This window comes from Myxine glutinosa, chromosome 2, assembly GCF_964187855.1.
Source record: "Myxine glutinosa chromosome 2, kmMyxGlut1.1, whole genome shotgun sequence".
In the NCBI taxonomy this organism is placed as follows: Eukaryota; Metazoa; Chordata; class Myxini; order Myxiniformes; family Myxinidae; genus Myxine; species Myxine glutinosa.
Genome location: NC_136262.1, coordinates 18,402,984 through 18,429,967, shown reverse-complemented (window position 1 = coordinate 18,429,967; position 26,984 = coordinate 18,402,984). Strand labels below are relative to the sequence as shown.

At 45.3% G+C, this 26,984-nt stretch overlaps 1 protein-coding gene across 1 annotated transcript in view; it reads left to right on the top strand.

Annotated features, from left to right (window-relative positions):
- LOC144890758 (uncharacterized) overlaps positions 1-26,699 on the top strand; it is a 127,960-nt gene extending 101,261 nt beyond the window's left edge. The window contains exons 8-13 of the mRNA XM_078772567.1: positions 4,358-4,453; positions 6,602-6,763; positions 19,576-19,653; positions 20,317-20,412; positions 24,820-25,011; positions 26,646-26,699. Of these exons, the coding sequence (XP_078628693.1) occupies positions 4,358-4,453; positions 6,602-6,763; positions 19,576-19,653; positions 20,317-20,412; positions 24,820-25,011; positions 26,646-26,699 (678 nt within the window). The remainder of the gene's footprint in view (positions 1-4,357; positions 4,454-6,601; positions 6,764-19,575; positions 19,654-20,316; positions 20,413-24,819; positions 25,012-26,645) is intronic.
- The last annotated feature ends 285 nt before the right edge of the window (positions 26,700-26,984 follow it).

The following is a 26,984-nucleotide window of genomic DNA, read 5'->3' as shown; positions in this document are numbered from 1 at the left end:
CCCAGAGGACCCAAATGACCCAGAGGACCCAAATGACCCAGAGGACCCAAATGACCCTCTGGGTCAATAAAAGTTGAAACTGGGCAAATGTCAATGAAAATTTGCCAGACCCAGACCAGAAAATGACCCAGAGGACCCAAATGCCCAGAGGACCCAGAGGACCCTGTGAATGTGAATGAATATGAACATAATGTGAATACTAGTAGCAATTTTACAAAAACCATGGCATAATTTCAAATCTTGACCCGAGATGATAATTATGCTCCATCATAATTTCCATGTGCCAACCTGGGCGGAATCCAAGTGGATTCACTTGTTCCTCTCCCACTTCCCCCCAAGTCCTCCCGATGTCCCTGCTCTCAAATGTTGTGTTTGTGTCCTTCCCCCTCTCTCCCCATCTTGTCTGCCGCTCCCCTTGTTTTTTTGTGTTTTGTGTGTCGGTTTGTCTTTTTTGTGATTATTGTTAGCTCTTTCACGAGCCTCGATCTTGTATACAAAAAAAAAGAAAAAAAAAAAAGTGTTTGTGCCTTTATTTAATTGCAACTAAATTCGCGAAACTCTGGAATATCTTAACCTGAGCTAAATTTCGAAATTTAAACTGTGGGAATGAGCTTGGCAACAGTTCTGACTTCTCAAAAAAAAGTGTTCATTTGATAAATAAATTCCAAAAAATAAAAATAATAAGTGTTTCTGGGCATCTGCAGGTGGTGTTTTGTATGACTGGGCATATCTTAATACTAGAGTAGCTCATGGTGGTTGAGTATGCACTTTATTGTACAGACCTAAACTCTTCAGGAATCCACTAATTGAAGGTCCAGGAACAATATTTGGTTGGTAACACATTTGCCACTGACGGCGAAATAGCTGAAATGGCCACACCCCTTTTTGGGCCACGCCCCCTTTTTTGCCGTGACTGTATCTACAGAACCGTTGGACCTAGGAGGTTGCTCGACCACTCAAAATTTGCGCAATGGCCACATTATGGGGGGTCAGTAATACATTTTCATATCCAAAAGTCAATGGTTTTTAAGATAATTGCCAAAAACCGATTTCAACATGTTACGAACTACAATATTATTCGTAATTGTTCCTGTTCCTGTTCCTATTGCTCAATTACTTGATTCCTGAAGAGTCTAGACTAGACTAGAGTCTAGACTAGAGTCTAGACTAGAGTCAAGACTAGAGTCTAGACATGGCTAGAAATTCCGGTCATGGGTGTTTTGTCGTTGAGCCTGCATGCAGGCAGCGGTATCCCATAAAACAACATGGCGTCGCACCGAGAAGCAAGTAGAGGCCGAAGAGGCCTAGATTACAGGCAATTTAACTCTTTCTCCTCTGTTCTTAGGTGAAGGTGTTTAGGTGAAGTGTTAAAGTGTTCTCTGATGGCCCGGGTATCTACAGATGCTTTACAGATGGTGGATGGGTGATGTACCACACTACCCGACAAGGCAGTGCAGTAGGATTTGACATGGCACTCGAGAAGTGTTACAATAAACCCGCCAAGGTTGCTGGAGGTATCATTGGGATGACCAGACAGAAAGAAGCAGTAGCCTTATGGAATCTCCTAAAGCATGAGAAAGATCTTCATGTGGCACAGCTGCTGGAATGGTGCAACTTGGGAGACAAAGATGACAGTGAGCTGAGCCTACACCATGAGTTCAATCCAAGTTCTACGAAGATTGGCCATGTTCGTGCAAAGGCCCTTCTGGATTACATAAAATCCATCAACAATCCGTTCGACGCTGGAATCAGACTTCAGAACATCTCTACTGGAGCTGACATTCCCCAGGAGGTTGTCGACGGATTACTTGAATGCCTGGAAATTGGTGAGAAGAGTTATGAAGAGTTTGTTGAGACCAGATTTCAGGATAAGGAGAAGCACCTACATGATACAATCCCTACCAACCGCAAGACTGTTTTCGTGAAACGTACTTCTACTCCGTTCACAGCGAAGAAATCGATGGCGAAAAAGGATGCAGCGGAAACGGTTAGGTACATTGACTATGCTAGAGAAAGAGGGTACAGCATGCTAGAACTCCTGAAGTATGAATTGACCAGCACATCCCAGTTCCTCACCACTGAATGTAAAGATGGCATCAAATTGAAGAAGCCCGATAAAGCCTCCTTAGCCAGGGAACTTGTCAGTCGCCTTCCACAGGAGACGAGGAATGTAAAGAGTGACGCTCAGATGACAATAGTGGACTTCATGGCACTTGTGCGTAAACTACCGATGAAAAAGATGGGCCTTCACACATTCGGGGAATTGGCTGAGAGTCTTTCCAACAGGATTCTTGCTACAGGCTCCGTGTCCACAAGAATAGACATTATTTTTGATGTTTATCAAAAATCATCAATCAAGCAAATGGAACGGGCACAGCGAAGTTCCTCAGAACAAATCACAATCACCATTGGGTCTGACAATCAGAAACTCCCTGTCGATCTTGATATGTTCTGGAGCTCAATGTTGAACAAAGTTCGGTTGCAGGAGTATGTCTTCAAGTGGATGCTGCAGAATGTCGAGTCGGACAAGGAAATATTCTTTGGAGGAGTATATGGGGGTGAATGCAGGAAACTGTTAGCTGGCACTGAAACACAGATCGCAGAGCTCTCAAGCAACCAAGAAGAAGCCGACGACAGAATCATGTTCCATATTAATGATGGTGTTGTGAAACACGGGGTTCAATCAGTCTTGGTCGACTCGCCTGACACAGATGTCTTTGTCAACCTCATCTTCCACTTCAACACAACCTGGCAACTACAAAAGCTGTACGTGAAGCTTGGTAACCGGAAAACAAAGAAAACTGTACCAGTCCACATGTTGGTTGATCAACTGGACAACGGTTTGGTGTCGTGTCTCCCAGCCATTCATGCTCTCAGCGGTTGCGACAGTACCAGCAAGGTGGGTCCAAAGCTGTCTGGCCTGAAAGCATCCATCGATCTCTCCCTACTGGAAGGGTTTGGTGTAGAAGAACTGTCACCACAGATAACAAGCAATGCTGAAAAGTTCCTTGTGTCTGGATTAAAGAAGACCGACTGTTCCACTTTCGATGAATATCGATGGGAGCAGTACCACAACTCCAAGAAAGAACTGGACTTCAACCAGCTTGTGTGCTGTTCATCAACGCTACGAGAACACATAAAGCGAGCATTTCTTCAGTGTAAGATGTGGTTGCAAGCCCCAACTCCTGCCGTCACCAAACCAGATCCACTCCAGTATGGGTATGAAGCAACGGACGTTGGCATAACACCAGTGATACTGCCAGTATCGTGCAGGCCCGATGACCTGCCTCCTCCATGCAAATGCCCAAGAGCATGTATGAGTACCAAAACGTGCACTTGCAGAGACAGGAACATTAAATGTGTCACGTTTTGTGGCTGTAGTAAAGGCGAAAAGTGTAGAAATCCAAATAAGTAAATTCCAAAATAGGATGATGCAAAAGGTATAAGTGTCATATAATGTTGTGGCCTTGGTGGTATCATACAATTGTAGTTCGTAACATGTTGAAATCGGTTTTTGGCAATTATCTTAAAAACCATTGACTTTTGGATATGAAAATGTATTACTGACCCCCCATAATGTGGCCATTGCGCAAATTTTGAGTGGTCGGGCAACCTCCTAGGTCCAACGGTTCTGTAGATACAGTCACGGCAAAAAAGGGGGCGTGGCCCAAAAAGGGGTATGGCCATTTCAGCTATTTCGCCGTCAGTGGCAAATGTGTTACCAACCAAATATTGTTCCTGGACCTTCAATTAGTGGATTCCTGAAGAGTTTAGGTCTGTACAATAAAGTGCATACTCAACCACCATGAGCTACTAGAGTACTAGTATTCTGTGTTTGCTTGTTCATTTGATTTATTAATACATTGGTGACTGTTAATTGTCTGTTCAAAAAGATAGTGCAGAGGAAGCACACTGATCTTTGCACTGTCTTGTCTGAGTTTGATTCTGTTTCAACTATCGAAATGGTGCTTCCCAAGCAAGGTTCACCGTCCCTTGGATGGATGTTAGCTTGGGGAGATGTCTGCTAGCATTTGGTGTTGGATATACAGTATGTGATCCCACAGTATCTTTATATACAGAGTTGTGAGTTATTTATAGCACCTTTTCTTCATTCAGAAACTGTATAATTAGTTACTCAAGTTAAGTATTTACCTGAAGTGGCAATGATTTAACAATTGTTTACCGTTTCTGTGATTGTTTTATCGTCTCAGCTATGAACTGTCATTTTGATGTTTCACAAGCAGGGCGAGGTGTCAGTGTGACCTGTTTTTGTGTGAATGTAATGCTTAAGCAAACATTTTGTTGATACTTAACGATGAGATGCTGTTGGTTTATATAAAGGTTTTTGCCATTACAGAATTATTGCCATTTGGCGATGGCGAGAGAGAAGGAGGCTTTGAAAAAGAAGGCTCTTTCAAACAAAGATAAGAAAATTGCAGACATGAATCTCAAGGTAATGAGAGAGAGCCAGATTGTGGATTGAGATGAGGAAATGTGTTTTTGTATTTATTTCTTGCAAATTGTTATTTATGTGAAAGTATTTTATTGTACACCATTCCATTCCGATTCCATCTCCAGGCGCTGCATGACGTCATCACCGGGCACCAAAGGGAGGCCGGTGATGTGAAGCATGCCAAAAGCGACGACTCGGTTTTCACTCCGTTTGTTTGTTTGTTTGTCCGGGTGATATCTCAGCCCCTTCTTTGAGCTCGGAAGCTGAAATTTGGGCACAATAGTGAGCAAGTACTTTGGGGAAAATGGTATTTTTTTGTTTTAGAATTGCTCTTATTTGCCCGATTTGTGCAGCGGGCGCGGCTACCGCGGCCACGTGTGAGGCGCCGCCATCTTGTGCTGCCGAGACCACGTGCGAGGCGCCGCCATCTTGTGCGCCTGCAACCCCCTCTACCGCACCTTCTTCAACCTCCTCCTCTATCTCTCCCATCTCCTCCCTGGGTTGACTAACCCCTCTTCTATCTCCCCCACCGGCATCTGACCGCCTTGATCATCCATGGCACGATTATAATTTGGATATTATAACAAAATTTCGGCCGCTCGTAATTTTGACCAAATCTTTTCCGATGGATTAAAATTTGGTTCGGGCTTCAAATCCCACTCCCCGACACCAATTGTTACGGATCTCAGAGTACGGCACTCCCGTTAGCAAGGGGGGGTGTGGGGGGGGTTAATCCCCTTGTCTTGTTAAGCTGGCCATCTCCGGTCCTGGAACTATCCCGCTTCTTTGCGGGGTGAGATTTGCCAGGGTGATTGGTCAACGGTTTCCCAAATACCTTCACCAATCTCTCCGCAAAGCAGGGAGATGAGTCCCTGCTCGAACCCGCGGATGTGATGGTAATTGCCGAGCGGATGGCAATCCGCGATCCGAGCCGTTAACAATGAGACTAAACCCGATTCTGAGCGGTTGCGATCGTGCCACATTTACCCAATGGAAGAAAGGACGGATGCGATCGGATTAGGGAAAACCAAGAAAGAACAAGGTAATTTATTTACAAATATACAGAAAGAAGAGGAAACAAAAGAATGTAAAGGAAAGGCAGAGGAAGAAGCAGGACACAGGGCAGTCTTAAAAACAGTCTTAACTTATTACCCCGGACAAACACACACACTCACACGGGGATTGTAGCTGGTAGGGTGGAAGGTCCAGGTAGATGGGGTCCGGGCTCCAGTTGGCTCCAGTCCAGGCTCTGGTTCCGCGGGCAAAAACCCGGCAGGCAGCTCCGCGTATCGTGGAACGCGTGTGGACCTTACATATAGCGGGGGGACTGGGATGCTTCGTACGTAATAACTGTACGTTCGCGCCAAACGCTCGCCCTCTCAAAGTCCTTTCAATGTGCGCGCCTCCAACAAGTCCATTAAGTTCTTTGCAAATGTGCGCGCCTTCAACACCGCGTAAGTCCTCCGAAAGAAGTCCGTGAAAGGGCTTTGCGCTCGCGCTTATATAACGCGCGCCAAGATCACTCCACGCTCTGCCAAGCCATGCCCGTCGGTCATATTACATCAGCCCTGGTTGGCTGGTGGGGGCCACGCCTTTGACGGCTAGTTGACAGGCCACACCTTGTTCTTGGCGTCCCGCCCCCTTTTTCCTCGGGCCTGACCGCATGGTTAATGGCGTCGTTTGAGCAAACGCTAAGGCGGCTGCTGCTGGCAGAGGCGCGTAATGGCGTCGCTTGGAGAGAGAGGTTGGCAAAATGGCCGGAATTGGGACCTACTCTTATTTAATTGACGCAACGCAGAATCAACTATTGGAAACACGGCCTTAACTAAACACATAATAATGAAATAACTGGAATTCCTATGGTGACTTACGTGTTGCTGTGGCCTAACTAAGGGTGCTACCTTTAACCTTTAATGTCATATTTACAAGTGATTATTTATTTACAAGTGTGGGTTCTAAAACCGCAACAATATATATATATTTGATATTTGTTGTTCTGATGTTCCATCAATCAATTTGCATATTTGAGTTTATGTACATTGACATCACATGATTCAGAACAATCGGGTGTCCATGTCATCACAGAGTGATTTTTTTTCAACCTTATGCTCCTGTTCACTGAGTCTGTGTGCACCTTTCACACATCAGCTTTGCCAGCTTTCAGCGACTATGAATATTGAAGACCCCAACATGCATTTTCTGAGACCTGATTACCACTGCTTGCATGACGAACAACTCACCACGTTTTTCCAGAATCCAAGCCGACGGAAGCGTCTTATAAAAAACGGGGAGTTGACACATGATAACCAGGTAAGCGACTATAACTCTCCATCCACCTTTGTGGATAAGAATGTGCTTTTTATTCTAGGTTATCCGGTGTCATTTATATTTCCAGACCTTCACTATTTTTCGTATTTAATTTGTAGAAGAGCTGAATAAAAATAGATGTGAACTTGGAATCATAAGCAGGTTCATTTTTTATGTGTTTGTAAACAATCCTGGGTCATGATTGAGTAGGGTTAGAAAATGGAAATGATGTCGTGTGTGTACCCCCCTCCCCACTCCCCGCTATGCGATACAATCGGGGTACTCCCCCACCCTAAGACATGGGTCAACTTTTTGTCTGACTTAGTGGGGCATTTCAGCAGGAGGAATCTTTAGGTCCTCAACCCTCCCCGAACCCTCCTCCCCAGGTTCAACCCCCAACTTTCAACGCGTTCTATTGAGCAGTTCTGGAGTGCAAAGGAGTCAAATAGACATATGCGAACACACGCACAAGCAAACGTACGCTTATCAAAAACAAGACCGAAAGTCTAACAGCGGCGTAGCCGGGCTTGTTTGATACTTTAGTTGAAGAGGATAGTATGACCTGGGTGGAGATACCAGTTAGCAAATAATGTAATTATTAAATTATTTTTAAGTACTGTAAATCTCCAAGCTGTCTGTCACCATGGAAGTGAAGAGATTGTATTGAGACCCTTGTTTATTCTTTATGTTTTGAGTCAACAATGGACCAAACATACACCGCTTCAATCCAGTAACTTTGCAGTCAAGACAAAAGGATTGCATTGTTATGATTATATTTACTATATTATTATTATTATTATTATTATTATTAATACTAGGGCATGCCCGTACTATATCTATATCTAAAATATATCCCCCCCTCTATTTACATGAAATGGTTTGGTCCATTAAATGTTTTGGTCCATTCGCAACGCCAAAGCGAACGGCGAACGCTTTACATGAAATGGTTTGGTCCATGAAATGTTTTGGTCCATCCATTCGCAACGCCAAAGCGAACGGCGAACGGCTTGCGAGTACAGTGACAATCCCCCCCCCCCTCTATTTACATGAAATGGTTTTAATTAGTTGTAAAACATAGTTTAACGCCAACATATGGCATGCACGTACCCGTACTATCCGTAATGGCGCACGCTCTCACAGGAGCTCCGGAAGGTCGCATATCGCAGGAAAGCGAAAGAATCGCAAATTCGTTTTAATTCGTTTTAAAACATAGTTTAACGCCAACATAGCGCCAACATAGTTTGCCGACGGGAAATAAATGAATACGCTCTCAAATGTGCCATCCGAGGCAGAGTGTGTTCACCACGTTCGGCACACGTGATAGCTCGCTGCTCTCTGATTGGTTGAATCGTTTTTTGGACATAGCTCGGTAACTACTTCTGCGATTAATTTAAAACCTTGAAAAGGCACATCCTCGGGTCCCCAGCAATATACCTGGCAAGTTTCAAGTATATCGGACCCGTGGTTGTCGAGAAACAGCGGTCACAGACAAACAAACATACACACAGAGATTACTGGAATTATAGATAGACTAGGGCATTGCCCGTACGTGGGTGCCCGTTCCTTGCCAAAAAAAAAAAAAAACGCTACCCGTACGCTCTACCCCGCCCGTACGCCCGTAAACAAAAAATAACAACGCTCTTCGCTTCCGCCCTTCGCTCTGACTGAATTGGGAGAAATAATGCGCATAAGAAATCGAATTACGTACCGTAATGGCGGTCAGCTCGTAACGCGCACACTGTCCGGAAGTTCGCATATCGCATATCTATCTATCTATCTATTAATGCCCATTTATTCAATTATCGCCAACGTATTTTGGCTTTTTGCAATTTAATCGCAAGGAAAAGTAGAAAGAGAAGAGGGAAAAAAAGAAAAGCCTTGCCTTGCTGCAAACAGCTGCTGCAAACAACAACAACATGGAAGGCTGCACTGTCCGGAAGTTGGCATATCGCAGTTACGATTATTTTAGTGTTAATGGCCAATTATTCAATTAGCGCCAACGTATTTTGGCTGTTTGCAATTTAATCGCAAGGAAAAGTAGAAAGAGAAGAGGGAAAAAAAGAAAAGCCTTGCATTAACGCATTAACGCTTGCATTGCATTAACGGTTCGGCACACGTGATAGCTCGCTGCTCTCTGATTGGTTGAAGCGTTTTTTGGACATAGCTCGGTAGGTACTTGTCCGATTAATTACAAACCTTGAAAAGGCACATCCTCGGGTCCCCAGCAATATACCTGGCAAGTTTCAAGTATATCGGACCCGTGGTTGTCGAGAAACAGCGGTCACAGACACACAGACACACAGACAGACACACAGAGATTGCTGGAATTATAGATAGATTACTATTATTATGATAACAATAATACTGTACTAAGAAATCTGGGCTAATTTTTCAAAGCGACCTGAAGGTGAGGCATGTAGGCATGAAGGCCTATATGTACTATGTAGTTGGAAGACCCGTAACACCGATTCTTTTGATATTTAATGGTCATTTTAAGAATCGGGTTGTTTGTATTTAACACTGAATGAAAAACATAACGGTAGAGCATGGCGTCTGTGACATGTGTTACATATTTATGTGAAGGTATCGTAGTTCAAAGTTCAAAAGATTGAAAGAACACCTGGAGGGAACAAGGTGAGTTAAAATGATCTATTTTGAAATAATTTACTTTGATGATTTTTATAATCATTTATTATGTCCAAAACCAATATTGAATAACCCTGAAGTCTTCAAGAGTGATGCCCATCCTCCACTGAAATTCTTCTGTAAAAATTGAGCATTTGTGGGAAGTTGCCAAAAGCAAAGAAAAGGTTAAATTTGGTTGCTGAGGATTTTCATTTCCCTAACCATGGTAACATATCAACACATATCAATGTAATTGCTGAAATTTGAGCATGGATTGTTCAATATTTGGTAAAATCAAGTGTATTTGGTAAAAAGTATACAAATAATGTGTGAAAACACCAAAGGATGAAATGAGGTCACAGGTGTACACCTCGATGTCTTCACACAGGGATTGTGAAACATTAAATGGTATCCCTAACTTCTCAAAAGTGGAGCAGTTCACTTTGCTTGTGATAAGTACCTTCACTCTCCTCACATTCCCCATTCCATATGGAGCACTTACTTTGTCACAACCTGAGAGATATTGTGAAATTCATGGGGTGCAGCACATACAGGTAGTGCACAAAATGCGCCGTGGTATGGAATCTACCCTCATATGGAATTCCGCAGGAGGGATGCGGCACCATTCTTCCATGAGAAAGTCGGTCAACTCACACCTGTTTTGAGGTGGAAATCGCACTCTGGCGTCGTTCCAGCATGTCCTATAAATGCTCGATTGGGTTCAGATTTGGTGACTGAGAAGGCCATGACCTATGGATAACATCAGTGTTATGCTCATCAAACCATTGGGTGAGCACACATGCTCTGTGGATGGGTTGTTCGGGCGTAGGGTCTCCTCTTGCAGCCACTCCAGCCATAATTTTTGGCAACCAAGCCTGTGCAGCATTTTTATATATGACCCTAAGCAGGCTGGGATGTTATTTGCATCTTAGCACATGGACCACAACGTTGTGGAAGACGTTGCTTTCAATATACTTGGTGTCCTTCGTTTAACCAGGTGTTTACTTTTTTTCGTCCACTACCTGCACAACTTTGCTAAAATGGTCGAAGATTAGAGGAACATCAACTGTGTGAGTGTTGTCTCCTCTGCCCATTTGGAAGTAGTTCGGCTTCAAAGTCCTGGCAGAATGCCATGTACAGCACAAAGACATCCATGTCCGGACTGTTAATGATGACGTGCCCACTGAAATTAGCAGCATATGCACTGTGAAGCAGCAGTCTCCTTCCTCCTTGATGGAAAGCCATTCTGGGATTTGTACTTCGTACACCGCTGTTCTTGCAGGTATTCTGAAAGATTGGATGACACTCCTTCCATGTCCAACAAAGATGGTGATGTCATCAATCGGCTCCTTTCCAGAATTACACAATCTTTGAAAGCAGAATCTGACAAGATTTTCCTTGTTTCCCCACTTGTCAGAAATGTTTTCCAATGCTTTGGGATTTATTTGGTCAGGAGAGAATATCTTTGTGATTTGTGTGTCGGGAGACCCCCCCCCCCCCACCCGCCCCCTGGAACTCAAGAAGAGGCACCTTTGAAGCAGCAAGTGAGGTTTAATAATCGAGCAAACACAATTGTGGAGCACGTCTTGAAATCGCAGGGCCTTGTCACACAAGACCGTGCAAGTCCAAGCCGCACTGAAAACTCAAGAAAAGACAAGTTGTTTTATAGATGGAATAACAGAAAAAACGCTGCGCTGAAGTAATGACCTCAGACAAGAGAGATTACGTTTGAAGGCACAGATGTGTGAAAGTAAGATATTTCTCAAGCCACTTTTCCCAACAAGCTGGGCTTTCAAGGCCCAGGGATGTGTTTCTCATAATAAAGTTCAATGGTGTGAACATTTGGCAGTAAAACATATTGAGCCAAGCACATACAAACCAAAAGAACAAATCAATGGATACATCTTACATCATACTCTGTTCGAGGTTAACTGGCATCTATTCCCATAACTTTCTCCCTTTAGAAGATGCTGAAAAAACGTCTCCCAGGCTGGATCTGACCGAGCCGTAAAACAACATGTTTTGCAGTTCAATCTAGCTTTTTTGAAGCAAGCAAAAGAAAGACACAATTAAATATATATATTTCAGGTGCCCTGTGTCACGTGGTGTGCCCCCCCCCAACCCCCCTGCTGCTGACCGACATATATCTCCCTTTTGTCTTTGAGACAACACCTCGAAAAATACAATGTATCAACCCCAGTGGGTCAGCACCCTCCCCCCCCCCCCCCCGTCACATGCCAGGCGCGCAATGCGTCACGCATGCTCGGGGAGGGATACCGGCCCCTGTTTGTGGCCGTCTGACATTTAACGCATGAATTGTTAGCCATAATTCGCGACGAAGACCCCTGGTTCGGAGATAGCTGAGGCCCGGCTAGGTTCCGAATCCACCCTTCCTCCAGCGTAGGTGCGACCCAGTCGCCGGCCTGATTAGGGGCGCTCCTTACGCAGGTGCGATCCTCGCGAATCAGGGCAAACGATCCACGTCCAATGCCATCAAGCCTTGCACATGTGATTGTTCTGTGGGAGAGAGGGTGGCACATCCATCATCACAAATCTCCTTCTCATTGTCTGAATCAGCGTCAGTATCCGTGGTGTCGGGTGACTTATACAGAGGGGGTAATCCAAAAATGTTCTTTACAAATGGTGGTACCCCTGGACATTCATTCGTCTTTTCGTCCTCGCTGTTTGCATAATAGCTCTTAAAAGAACCTCTACTATTAAAATCAAAGGAATTCCAGTCAGGATCGGCATGGTCATTGGTGCCATGCCAGGAGTCGTAGAAAGCCATATCCTCCTGCCATGAGTCGTCTAGGTCGACGATCCAGTCGTGGGTGTTCGAATCTTGCCACGAAGTGACAGAATTGGCCGGTTCGCCGAAGGCCTTTGGGTCCTTTCCATGTGGCGAGAGGACCATCTCGGTAGCAGCAGTTGGTGTGGTCCATCCTGTGAAACATTTTCTCACACACACCATGATCAAGGCCTTTATTATAACCAGGGTGAGTACGATTCCTGCGATTATGGCCAGGCCTGTCAACAGCCATTTTACTACGATTCCCGTCCATCCCTGGAACCAGGCTGCTATCCCGGACCTTACACTGTTGGCTTTTTCCTTTCCCTCTGCCCTCTTCCTTACCACTATTGGGGCCCGTGGTGTCACTATGTATGTGACGCATGGTGGCCGGGAAGTCAATAATTGTATGGTCGTAACTTCACATATCAATATCAGGGTGGTATTTCTGTCTAGTAAAGCGTGCGTGGTTAAATTGTTCGAGCCTTTTCCCCATTCGAATCCTGCGTTGGCGGAACTTGCTGTTGGTCCAAACTTTCCTCCCCGTTGCACTTGCCTCTGACGAGTGAGGGCAACTTGTGTTGACTTCGTTCCATTTGAATTTGCCATGACAGCCCTCCATACTATATAAATCCACGGGGGGTCCTTTGATGGTATTAGACAACATGGTACGTTTATCTCCTGGCCCCAGATAGCGCTTTGATAGTGGACGTGTGACTTAGAGGTTAGGTTGTCATATAATCCTTCAACATATGTCACCATGTCCGCCCACTTGGGGTGTGGCGTGGTGGGCGCGGTGCTGGCGAGGTGTTTTAAACATAGCAGTGCAAGTGTAATTATTCCTCTATGTCTATGGCATATCGGTTGGTGCAGCTCCTGCCCCATCCTATGTGACGATGGGTGTGGTCGGTGGGACTTCAGTGACCGTGGGTGCAGGGAGGGCCAACTTACAATGCGTGGCGTGTACCCAGGACGACTTGCCCTCACAAAACACCGCTGTTGGTGTGGTCAGGAGAACCTGGAACGGTCTCGTCCACCTTGGTCCTTGTGGGTGAGGTGCTCCACGAGCACCTGGTCACTGGCTGGTGGAGTTCTGTTCACCTGGTCTGCAGAGCCGTGATCCAATCTGCACCAGCACCCAATCACCTCTTCGATTGGGGTCAACCTGCCTGTAGCAATCTAACGCAATTTTGTTAAACGAAATTCACAACTTTACATTCATTGGTCCCCCCAGGGCAAGCCAACCACTTGTATCACCTTCTTATCACAAAAACAACATTCCACAACCACTTTCTCTTATTCCCTGCCTTTACCATCAACTTTTACCAACCTTTTCCCCTTCTTCCTCAGCAAATCTTGCAAAGTCACTTGTCATTGACAAATAATCCATCTGATCCGACTTTCCTTTATCATCTTCGCACTTTCCCAAAACATTATTCACACTTACTCCAAAACCATGTCTTCAGACACAACCCAGACGGGTTGTGAATACACTTTCCCTTTCCAGGCGCATCTGCCTAGCCATTCACGGATTGTCCACAAGACAAAATCACCATATTTCACACCTCAGCTCTCGAGACCACCCAGGGGTCCCTTGAGAGGTGCATCCTAATGTTAAAATCACCTCAGCTCTCGGAGCTCAATTTTGGCCCATGAGCTCGCTCCATGGACTTCATGAACACAAATTGGACAGACAGACAGGGGTGAAACCAGGCACGGGGTAGGGTGGAATCAACAACAACCACAATTACCTTCTGCCAAGCAAGAGGCAAGAGCAGTATCACTCCCTCTTCCCTCTGCCCACCATAACTGGCAGACAGACAATGGCGAGCCACAAGCCCAACCCAACAAGGCTCCAGCTCCCATCCAAAGGACACAACCACCCTATTGCACCCTATTGGCAGAATTCACTTCAGCTCTCCACCACTCCTGTGTCGAGTGGTGCCCCAAAATGACATTGCACGAACCCTTTCAATACCTGTCTAAACCTACTGCCATTTAACTACTTCCCAAATGACGGTTCCCCATACGCTATTCTGGCACAAAATTGTTGCATGCCACAGATGCCACGATTATTTTAACAAACCCATTTTCCTAATCCACATTTTCAATTTAATTTCAATTTAAAGTCAATTCAATGTCCTCTAATACCTCTCCTCTTAGCATCACATGCACCTGTTGTAGGCACCTGTTTTAGCCTCTGGCCCAATAGCTGCCCAATATTATGAATATTCCCAATATCCCAATAAACAAATAATAAAAAGAAAATAACCTGATCTATTTATTGAAATAAAAATAGTTCTCATATGTCTTACTGTCTGGCCAATTTTTCTCACCCACTGTGACTCACTCAAAATAGATTCTCACTGTTGTTATGTCTGAAATTCGTCTCATGAAAACCCATCCAAGAGTCCAGTGTAACAGACAGACAAACACATAGACACACTGAAGATCCCAGGGTCCCATTAAACTAGCTTGTCCCAAGATTGTCATTCCCTGTGCAAATTAAAGCACTCCGGACAATGTGCAGCCAACGTCCTCAACTGAACTCCCAAGACAACAACGATAAAACATCCAATCCACCTCAATGGCTCGCCAAGCAGCTCATTGTGTCCCTGTCTCTCTTCTTGCATCTACACTGTTCACAATCACAATTACTCACTCATACACTGCTTCATCACCTCCTTCCCACACACTGCATCATCTAAGCTGACTACTCCCTTCTGAGACTTGCGCTTCCCAGTCACCCCTTATACTATTGCGCTCCCCCGTCATTATAATCCACTAATCTGCTACGTCCCCTACTACAGGTAACTTTCCCTCGGCGAGCTTACACTGCCATATTTCCATGACCTATAGCTTATGCTATATTTCACACCTTATCTCCATGGAACAGCTGGTGGACCTCCGAAAGGTGCATTCCGATGTTAATCACTTCAAAACTCTCAACCCTCCTTGGAATCGCACCTTTAACACCACCGGCACTGCCCTCTCTTGGATCAAATCTTACCTCTGACAGACACCAATTCATCTCTATCAATAACTGCAAATCCTCCACTGCTCCCATTCTATCCTGACAAACTGCAGCACTGAAATAAAATCCTGGCTTCAAATCATCTTCCTCAAACTTAACTATGATAAATCTGAAATTTAACACAAGGCCTCCACCACGAACAACACGGTTCACACCACCTTCCAACCACCGCAGGTGCACCTGAGCTCCGTGGCACACCCGGAATCCCCTCAAAATCAGTGTTCAGAAACATGACTCCATGGACGGCCAGAAAGCCAGACAGACACGGATACACACACACAGGGATAGACATAGGTGGGTTATCGCCGGCATTCTGAACAAATTCCCCATTCCTGCCCTAATTTCTGTTGTAAACGGCAACGGCAGCCCATCACCTTGAGTATCTCCCTTTTGTCCAACGCATTCCACAATCCCAAGTCGGTCGAGTACAAGACCCGGCCATGCCGTTGAATGAACACCCAGTCGGTTGACTCAGCCTATCATCTTTGACTTTTACTCCCATGCTAAATCTGGAAAGCTGGTAATGTGGGGATGTAATTAAATACTTGTTTTAAAACCCTGTCTACACATGCTCTCCATACAGGCTCATTTTTGCCTGCCATTTTCCCAAGCAGACTGAATCCCACATTGAATCTCAATAAAGTCAATTCAAACTGACATCTTTTATTTCTTAGCCCCCATATTTACTCAATTTAATTTTTTACATCATATAATATCATTCCATCATACCCAATGTGGTCAGGTTGCAACAACAGGATATCTCACCCTTGACCTCTGACCCAAAAATGCATACTCATCCAATACACATATACAATACACAAGTAGCCAGTACTCACCGACCTTGCCTAATTGCTGCAGGCAATGTAGGGAACCCCTCGTCAATCAATCACACGTCAATGAAACACATCAATGACACACACACAATAAACACAAATACACACTTCAATGACAGACACTTCGTACCGGCTCGCATTCCACACCACTGCGCACACCCAGTGTTGTCGACTCGTAAAATTCAAAGCACGTCGACTTGAATGAGTCGTGTATGACACGCCTGCCCGACCAACTTGTATACATTCTCCATAACATACAGCATAAATTCACGCACACGGGATTGTTCTCAATCTTGTTCTCATGCACACTCATGCACACTTTGTACAATCTTGTTCTCAATATTTCAAGAACCTCTCCAATCCTTCCTACCTGTGAACTTACCTGGCCCCTTGCTGTGAGCCTATTCACCCCCTCTTCAGGCTCACCTGTCCTGTTTCCTGCGCTCCACCTGCCTCAGCACTTCTCCTGCCTACCAGGTTTCTCCCACCTGGTACCTGCGCTCTTCTGATTCCAGTGTAATTTATCCTTCTCCAAAAATCACATAAACATTTCCAAATATTACAATCACCGAAATCTCCCTCGAAATGCAAAACAAAAACGCTTCCAACTCTGGCATCCCACAGCCCTCCTTGGAAGCATGCTCTACAATGCAGCACCACTTCCACTCAGCACACAACATACATGTGCTCACTCCACACAATGTTATCACTCACGTTGTTCACAAAGGTGCAACCACAATGCCTGGCTGCATCATTTTCCTTTCATGTCTCACGGTTTTAATCATTGTCTCTGGCTTGTTATAATCCGCCCTCGCCTGCCTCGGACAACACGAATGCATTCATGCCGTGCACAGCATGGGATATCCGCATTCCCGTCTCGCTTCCCCCTGCCTCGCGGTTCACCGCGGGGGCCGTTACCCCGTTGCCACGGCGACCTGCCTGCACGTCTCGGCTCGCGTGTTCACAGCTGGATTCCACACACCTCGTGCATTATAATCCTCTCTGTTATTTCTCCAGATCTAACCTCATCTCTTGTCTGGAAAGAGCTAATACCTGCTGCCTGTGGCATATTGTCAGAACTCCCTCCTTTGGGTAAAACGCACTGGATGTGCATGCCTTAAATCCTGGGACAGGACGAAGAAGGCCTTGGGAGAGGTGGGGATTCCTTAAAGGGGTTCTCCCTTCTTTTCCTAGCTTAACTTACTTATCCAACCCTACGCCGGGGTCTAGTCTTTATACCTATGACTTATTCTTATCCACCCACGCTAGTCTAGTCTAGCTACTCCTACGCCGGGGTCACTATACCTTAACCTGAGGGCTATCCCTCCTTGCTCGATTCATTAATCCACCGGTGGTTCGAGATACATGCTCAGGTACAGTCGACAGAGGCCCCACACATCCAAAGGGAAGGGAAGAGGCTTTAAATTTAGGTGTGCAAATATGCTTACCTCAGCCCATTATTGCCAGCGCTGGCCTTTTGCCTCTCCCCGACCTGAGGAGCATGCCCCCCTCGACCTGCAGCTGGATGATCCTACTTCTGACACCAGATTGTTGGGAGCCCCCCCCCCCCCCCCCGGAACTCAAGAAGAGGCACCTTTGAAGCAGCAAGTGAGGTTTAATAATCGAGCAAACACAATTGTGGAGCACATCTTGAAATGGCAGGGCCTTGTCACACAAGACCGTGCAAGTCCAAGTCGCACTGAAAACTCAAGAAAAGACAAGTTGTTTTATAGATGGAATAACAGAAAAAACGCTGCGCTGAAGTAATGACCTCAGACAAGAGAGATTACGTTTGAAGGCACAGATGTGTGAAAGTAAGATATTTCTCAAGCCACTTTTCCCAACAAGCTGGGCTTTCAAGGCCCAGGGATGCGTTTCTCATAATAAAGTTCAATGGTGTGAACATTTGGCAGTAAAACATATTGAGCCAAGCACATACAAACCAAAGGAACAAATTAAAGGATACATCTTACATCATACTCTGTTCGAGGTTAACTGGCATCTATTCCCATAACTTTCTCCCTTTAGAAGATGCTGAAAAAACGTCTCCCAGGCTGGATCTGACCGAGCCATAAAACAACATGTTTTGCAGTTCAATCTAGCTTTTTTGAAGCAAGCAAAAGAAAGACACAATTAAATATATATATTTCAGGTGCCCTGTGTCACGTGGTGTGCCCCCCCCCCCACCCCCACCCCCTGCTGCTGACCGACATGTGTTCCACCAACTCACCTTTGTCATCTTTTACTATTTTTACCTCTGCCACCAAAGGTGGACAGAGGTTATGTTTTCACCTGTCTGTGGTTTGTTTGGTTGTCTGTGAACAGGATATTGCAAGGAGTTGTGGACAGATTCGGACGAAATTTGGTGAACAGGTTCGGTGTGTGACAGGGACTAAATAAATGATTAGACTTTGGTGAGGATCTGGATCCGAATCCCAAAAAATAAAATAAATTTGTATACGTTGTCGAGGCTCCATAAGAGCTAACACAGAACATATACCAAAGGGAGCAGGAGACAAGAGTGGGTGATAGAGGGAAGCACCACAACAGTAGGGACAACAGGGACATGAAGAGATTGGTGGAAGAGAGAGCTGGGACAGCTTACACAGGATAAACAAGATGAACACTCTAGTGACTTTCAGGAGGAAAACAGGGAATTTGACCGAGGTGGGTTTTGGGCAGAATAATGGGGGTAAAAAGGATCGTGGAATTGGATGGCAGAAGATAGGTGGTGGTGGTGAACAGCTGTATTGAAAACCTGGAGGGAGGAATGTGATTCAAGAGAGTGTGGGAGTTTGTTCTGGAGGTGGGAAAAAAGAGGAATGAAAGAGTGAAGGTGAGCAGTGATTCTTTATTGTCGCAGTTTTTCCTTGAGCACCCTGCAGAAATGTTGAGGCGGTTTTGGGGGGGGGGGGGGGGGGGGGAGAGCAGTGGGAGCAAGGCCAGAGAGCAGTCGGCAGATGTCAGAAAGACCATCGATCTGCCTGCAGTGAGAGAGTGAAAGACCCATTGACTCAGCCTCAGAGCAGCAGATACCAATGATCCTAACATATCAGCATCGGTTACCACAGCGTGAAGCCGAGCTAGATGTGAGACTGGAGCACCAGCCCAGAAGGGATAGCAGTCCATCAAACTGCGGATGAAAGCATTGAATGTGGTTGAGAGCTCAGTCGTGCCAAGGAAGGATGTTGCATGACAAAGTACGCCTTGTCGGCGACTGGCTTTGGGGCCATCTTGGAAATGTGGCTTTCCCAGGAAAGAGCATGTGAGACCCAAAGATAGTGAGACCCAAAAACTTGAGTGACAGAACTTCTTCAAGAGGATTGTTGAGAATGTATATGGGAATAGGGGGGTGGGGGGGGGGGGGGGGGAAGAAGGGGAAAGAGTACGCTCGGTGTGTGTGCTTCGCTCCCGTCCTCCATTTTACTTTTCACTAATAATGATTTAGAATCTAAAATGAATGTTTTTTTTGTTTGCTTGTTTTTTTTTGACTTTTGGGTGGTGTTGATTTCTATAATGTTTGCTTACATTGCAGAACTATTGCCATTTGATGATGGCAAGGCAGAAGGAGTTGCAGAAGAAGAACGCTGTTCCGCAACAAAAGGACTCTAAGGTAAAGTGAAAGGGTCTGGAAAAATGAAATGAGATGGATAAATGTAGTTTTGCATTTTCCATTCAGTACACTGAGCACAGCAACCTAAATAGTTTATAAACACCTGAAAGGATGATACAGAAAAATAAGGAAATAAATAAGGGTTTCGGGTTTCCTCGGGTTTGAAATATGGTTTCCCTTGCGGTCCTTTTGGAGAGAGTGAGGGAGTCAGGGTGTGAGATTTATCAGGATTGAAAGACATTCCAAGAGTTAATTGACCAGCTTGTTATTTTGTTCTTCTGAAGAGAGGGAAGAGGCTGCTGCTTGCCGACCTGAAGGATAGAGGGATGTCTATTCAGAGAGTGCAGTCTTCAGTGATGGTCAGTCGTGTGATGAGCGATGGTCAGTTGTTTGATATGGGGAAATGGTCGGTCGTTTAATGAGGGGCGATGGTGGGTTATGTGCTGAGGGGCGATGGTCGGTCGGAATAGAAATCGAACAATATTTTGAGAGGAATGTATCGGCCTATCTCATGGAGTGGTGTCAGTCGTATGACCGTCACTGATGCTCTGAGGTCATGTGATTTTCATGCAACTCATCTATTTCAAATTCATCTTTCTCTGTAATGATGATACTTTGATGTTTGTCCCACTGACCTATTGCTATGTTTCTCTTGCTGTACAGGAAGAAAAAATGAATATTCTGCCAAAGATTACCAAACAGTCTTTGGGCCCAAAGCCACCTTGTGGTACCATGTCTCGTGCTGGCCTTTCTCAAAAGGTAAGTCCTCTTTTTTTCTTCTTCTTTGCTTTCAACAGCTGTCAAGGCTCTTGGAAGAGTGAAACGACAGGATGTTGCAGGCAAACAATAACGAACAGATCTATCAAGAACTTGAGGTCAAGAGGTCAAAGGTCAGAGTCTAATAGGTTTTTGTTACCACGATAACTTAAGAACAGCTGAAGCGAACTCGGTCAAACTTGGCACAAGTAATGTATAATGACGCAAAGGTGAACTGATTAGATCATGGGGTCACGCAAAGCGGTAAGAGGTCATGGCTGGTAAACATGTGATACATGAAAACAGCTGAAGGGATTTAAATCAAACTTGGTACAAGTATGTATAATAATGTAATAATGTGGGCGCATGCATATCGGTCATTGTCACAAAATCAGAGTGCCGTTCCAGTTCTCAATTCCGTGAACAAATTTAGTCCATCACGGGAGATGAAGGCTGTGCTCAAATTCCACTGAAATTGTGTAGTTTCGGAGAAGAAAGCAAATAGCTGTTTTGGGGGGTGAGGGGGTCAAACCTGGACCCACTTTGACCCTCCGCAAAGTACCCGAGACCCTGATTTTAGCACACTTTGGTACATCATAGATGATGAAGGTTGTGGTCAAGTTTCATTGAAATTGTGTGTTTAATTTCAGAGAAGAATATCCGAGTGATTACATTCCACTGACTGACGACTAACTGACTCATTTATGGACACGGCGTGATACGAATACCTCACCTGAACAATTTTTTGTTCCAGGTTAGCTAAAACTTGATGGATGAGTCATGCTTACTTGACACCCAAGATGACATCTTCTGGTTTTGCACTTGTCAAGCAACTCAAAGTTATTGAATTAGAAGAGAAGCATGAGTGAACTGTTAAATAAATAGTCCTCGCAAAATAGTGAAAGACCTTATGGTCATCAAAACTCAAATTCAGAACATTTTGGACAAAAATGCAGTCTTCTCAAGAGCGACGTGTCAAACCATGTCTCCTGTGACCAAAACAGATGACCAGTGTGTTCAAGATGCAGTAGCCATGCAACAAAATGCTACTGCACAAATTGCTGAAGGATAAGGCCTCAGTTTGCCACTGAATTAGACTTCACAACATTTAAGGTTTTGAACGGATTATTGGACTCATTTTTGGGAACACACAACATAATGTTTGGGAAAAGGAGTGGTGAGAGAGAGGAATAAGTCAATGACAGCCATGGGTTGGGTTCCTATGTTTGTTTTTCCCTTTTTTTTTTTTGCTTGCCTCGACAGATAGGTTTCAGCTTGCTTGGAATAATAATTTCTTTTTTGCCTTGGCTGTATTAGGAGACCACCTGCATTCAAATACCACATTTTGGGGTTCCCTTTGCACTGCTCTCTTTCCTCCTCACCCGCAGGAGTACCTCTGGTTACGGCTTCCTCTCCGCTCCCACCTTTTGTTCATATGTGTTCTGTACCGTCCCCCAAACAGTGATGACTCCATCTACATTTCACTGTCTGACAACATGGACCAACTTCTATCCACTCATCCCAACTCTCTCTTCCTCATATGTGGTGACTTCAACTGTCATCATGCCACCTGGTTGGGTGTGGGTTCCTCTCTCACTAGTCATGGCATCTCAGCAAAGGACTTCTGTGACTCACTGGGATTGACACAATCTGTCAATTTCCCGACCCGGATCTCAGCCAATGGAGTATCTTCTCTTCTAGACTTGGTTATGACAAACTTCCCTGCTAATGTCTGCTGCTCTTCTTCTGCTCCAATCGGTTCTTCTGATCATGTGCTTGTCAAAGTGGACATCTCTCTGGCCATTCTCAGAGAGCCTCCTCAGCATCGTCGAGTCTGGCATTTCACTCAGGCCGACTGGGACGGTCTTCAAGCAGCCATCAATCGTCTGGATTGGTCTCCCATCTCCACTGCCGCTGACATCAATTCTTCCTGGGAATTCTTCCAAAGCAAACTGATCTCTCTCATGCACAGATTTATCCCATCTCGCCTTCAATTGTCTTACCCTTCCTCCCGTCCATGGTACACTGAATCTTGTGGTGAGGCAGTTGCCCTGAAACAACTTGCCTTTGCCTCTTGGAAGGCTAATCCAACTGAAGGAAATCTCAGTTCCTTCCACCAAGCTCGGAACAAGTGTGTGTCTACCCTCAGGAGTGCCAGGAAGCACTATCTCTCCTCACTCAAGAATGAACTCTCAAACCTGTCTCCTTCCTCCAAATCCTGGTGGCGTCTGGTCAAATCCGTTTCTGGTGTTTGTTCCCCCTCCATCCCCTCCCTTACCTCAAATGGCCACACAGTTGACATCGCACGTGACAAAGCCGAATGCCTCAACTCTGTGTTTGCCTCGAAATCCTTAGTCCCAAACCCATCTCTCTCTGTTCCCTCCTTTCCCAGTCGAACCCAACTGCTCCTGGACTCTGTGTCCTTCTCTCCTGACAAGGTGGAGGAGTTTTTGTCAAACCTCGACTCTGATTCTGCAACTGGACCAGACGGCATCAGCCCACGGGTCCTAAAATCCTGCTCTGCCGCTCTATCTCACCCTCTCTCTGTTCTTTTCACCCTATCTTTTGCTCAAGGTCATCTGCCAGCATCCTGGAAATCAGCTAACATTACCGCTTTACACAAAAAAGGTGCAAAAACAGATCCTTGCAACTACAGACCAATCAGCCTGCTCCCAATTATCAGCAAAGTCATGGAATCCATCATTGCTTCGGATATGAAATCTTTCCTCTTCTCCAATGGCTTGATCTCTGATCATCAATTTGGTTTCAGACCAGGTCACTCTACTCTGGACATGCTGCTTCTGCTGTCTCAACAATGGATGGAGGTCCTCAATGCCAAACAGGAAATCAGAGCTGTCTCCCTTGACATATCAAGAGCCTTTGATACGGTCTGGCACCCAGCTCTGCTCACCAAACTCTCCTCCTATGGTATCCATGGAAATCTCCATGCATGGCTTGCGGACTTCCTCTCTGGTCGTAGTCAACGTGTGGCCCTGAATGGATTTCTCTCATCTCCCCTTCCTGTTCAGGCTGGAGTTCCCCAAGGAAGTGTGCTGGGCCCTGTGCTTTTTCTGGTCTTTATCAATGATCTCTCTGACTCTCTGGAAAATCCTCTCTATCTCTTTGCTGATGACTCCACTCTCTGCCGCTCCATTCCTCTTCCCTCAGATCGGCAGTCTGCAGCCTCCTCACTCTCTGAAGACCTGGACAAAATCACAGACTGGTCAAACAAGTGGAACATGTCTTTCAATCCTGCCAAATCTCACTCTCTTACTATGTCTCTCCGAAAAGATCGACTGGACAACCCTCCCATCTACTTTCTCAACAATCCTCTCCAAGAAGTTCTGTCACTCAAGCTTTTGGGTCTCACTATCTGCCATGATCTTTCTTGGGAAAACCACATTTCCAAGCTGGCCTCCAAAGCCAGTCGCCGACTGGGCATCCTCCGTCGTGCGAAGTCCTTCCTCGGCACACCTGAGCTCCTCACCACATACAAGGCTTTCATCCGCAGCTCTATGGAATACTGTTCTCCCCTATGGGCTGGTGCTCCTGCCTCACACCTGGCTCGGCTTCACGCTGTTGAATCCAAAGCTTTCAAAATCATTGGAATCTCCCGCGATGAAGCTATCTCTGAGGGCCTTTCACTCACTCACCGCAGGCAGGTAGGTGGTCTTTCTGTCTTCTACCGACTCCTCTCCGGCCTTGCTCCCCCAGCTCTCTCTGTGCTCTGTCCCCCAAATATTCCTACAGGTCGCACAAGATCTGCCAGCAACCCTCTGATGGTTAAACTGCCGAAATCTCGGCTCTCTGCTCACCTTCACTCTTTCATTCCTCTTTTCTCCCGCCTGTGGAACAAACTCCCACACTCCCTTCAATCCCTCTCCTCCCTCCAGGTCTTTAAAACAGCTGTTCACCACCATCTCTTATCTTCCCCCATCCATAACCTTGATCTTTTCTACCCCCACTAATTCACCCCAGATCCACCTTGTTTGAAATTCCAACTTATTTCCTGGAAATCCTGGCAGTGTCCATATGTTTATACCTCTCCCACCCCCCCCCCCCTTCACATGCCTCCCCCCCTTCACATGCCTCCCCCCCAAAGCCCTCTCCCTCCCACAGATCTCTCGATGTCTCCATGTCTCTCGGTCCCTGCTCTCAAATGTTGTGTTTGTGTCCTTCCCCCTCTCTCCCCATCTTGTCTACCGCTCCCGATGTTATTTGTTTTATGTGTCTGTTTGTCTTTCTGTGTGATTAATGTTCGCTCTTTCACGAGCCTCGATCTTGTATACAAAAAAAAAAAAAAAAAAAAAAAAAAAAAAAAAAAAAAAATCCCTGTGTGGAAGTTTAAACCATGTTTGACTGTATCTTGTCCTTTGCCATTAATTTACAAAAAAAATGTTTGTTTTTCAGAAAGAAAAGAGCGACTTTTCAAAATGTAAAAATGCTCTCTTACTGAGAGATAAACAAAAAGGGTTTCTTCGAAAACATTTCCATGATAACAAGAATATCAAGAACGATGTAGAAAAAGAGCTGGAAGACTATTTGAAAGCTCGATTGAAGGAAACAACATTTTCCCCTCTCGACCACTTGAAGTTTGCAAGGGTAGGAAGGCTTTGCTCAAAAACTACATGCTGTTATTTATGTGAATGTGCTGTGTTCAAATTTCAACACTGAAACCTAAAAAACTTGTAAGTCTTATAACTTAGATATATTAGAATGAATTTGTGTGTGAGTTGTCGGAAAGTGATCAAATTGTGCTCGTTAATGTCCATTTAGATGCTGTTACAATGGTAAGAGTCAGACCAGAGTTCTGATCCAAATCCTGACTACCGATGTTGCGGTGGACCGTAGGTCGACGTGTGTGTAGTTTCAGAGAAGTTAAATGTTCCACCCGGACAGATGGAATTTAGCGATGCACAGTCTTCAGGGACCGTACGCCATCCACCAGGAAAGCGAAACAAATCTTTACTTCGAATTCTAAGATGTATAGAAGCTGTAACGAGATATCTCACTTCGTCTGAAAGGACAGGGGCTGAGTGATGACCCAGGACAAACTGTTTGTTTTAAACCTCCTAACGAGGGTTTGGCCTTTGGTGACTCTTACCTTTGCAGGGTCGTGCTTTTTCCCTTCTTCTCAGAAAGAGACACGTGTGTCACGCCTCGCCTCGTTGATAAACCCGCAAGGTCGCTCCGTGGAGCAGCCTGCACGTATTGCACTGTGTGAATTATATAAATTGTTACCAACTCACGGTCTGAGGTACTAGCGATTCAAGAGATATCCATTTTTTTTTTTTTCCTTTAATTAACGATATCTGCCAAATCACGTGCCCTATCGCAAATTCCAAAAGGACATTTTAGTAGACTGACATGCTGAACAGATTTGTGAAGTTTCCCCTCAATTGGATCACAAATGAGGGAGGAGCTCGGCTTTAAAGGTTCATGCTTAAAAACGTCATAACTCTGAAACCATGAGACGCATGACGTCATGCTCGCTGACTTTTTTGTTCGTCATGGGTATGCGATTCTGCCTGCAAAGTTTGGCCTCGATCTGTTCTGCCGTTGCAGAGAAAAAGGAAAAAACAATATGGCGGCCGAACCACGTGACCTGTGACGTCATAATTACCATTAAAATATTCTACAGACCGAGTCCATCATATGGTGAAAATTTTATCTCAATCAGTCCTATTATTGCAGAGAAAATGTTTTTTAAAGGAAATTAAAACTTAAAATGGCACTGAGTTAAAGATCATCAGAATTATCAGAATTCCCAAAGTTCAAAGTGCCATAACTTTGTTAAAAATGATCGAAACGTCGTGAAGTTCGAACTTGATCTGTATCTTATCATGAGGAAACCATGTGCCAAGTTTGAAATCATTAGTATTAAGCGTTTAGAAAGAAAGTCCGGAAAACTGTTCTTTGCGTGACGGACTGACAGACTGACGGACAGACTGACGGACTGACTGACGGACTGACTGACGGACTGACTGACGGACTGACTGACGGACTGACGGACGGAGGGACGGCGTGCAAACCTATAGTCCCCTCCGGTGTACACCGGTAGGGGACTAATAAGCCACTCAAACTTTTGTGCCTCACCATCAGCCATGATCTTTCTTGGACCGATTATATTTCCAAGATGGCCTCCAAAGCCAGCCGACCAGGCTTATCTTTCGTCTTTGAAGGTCTTTCCTTGGCCAATATGAACTTTTGACAACACATGAGTCATTTATTTCCAGTTTGATGGAGATCCCCTTTGGGCTGGTGGCCTTCTCACACCTTTCGCTTCTTGATGCCGTGGAAAGCAAGGCCCTCAAAATAATTGGGAATGCCCATGACAAAACTGAGTGTTTATGCCTGTTACTCTCACATGAGCTTGGTGGCATCCCTGCATTCCACTGCCTTCCTTTTGGTCGTGCACCCTCTGCCCTCTCTTGGCTTTGCCCCTCCCAGGTTTTTACAGGGTGTACCAAGTCTGCCAGTAACCCTATTCTTCTTAAACCACGAAAGTCCAGGCTCACTGGTCACCTCGACTCATTTGTTCCTCTTTTCTCTCACATGTGATACCATCTTCCAGA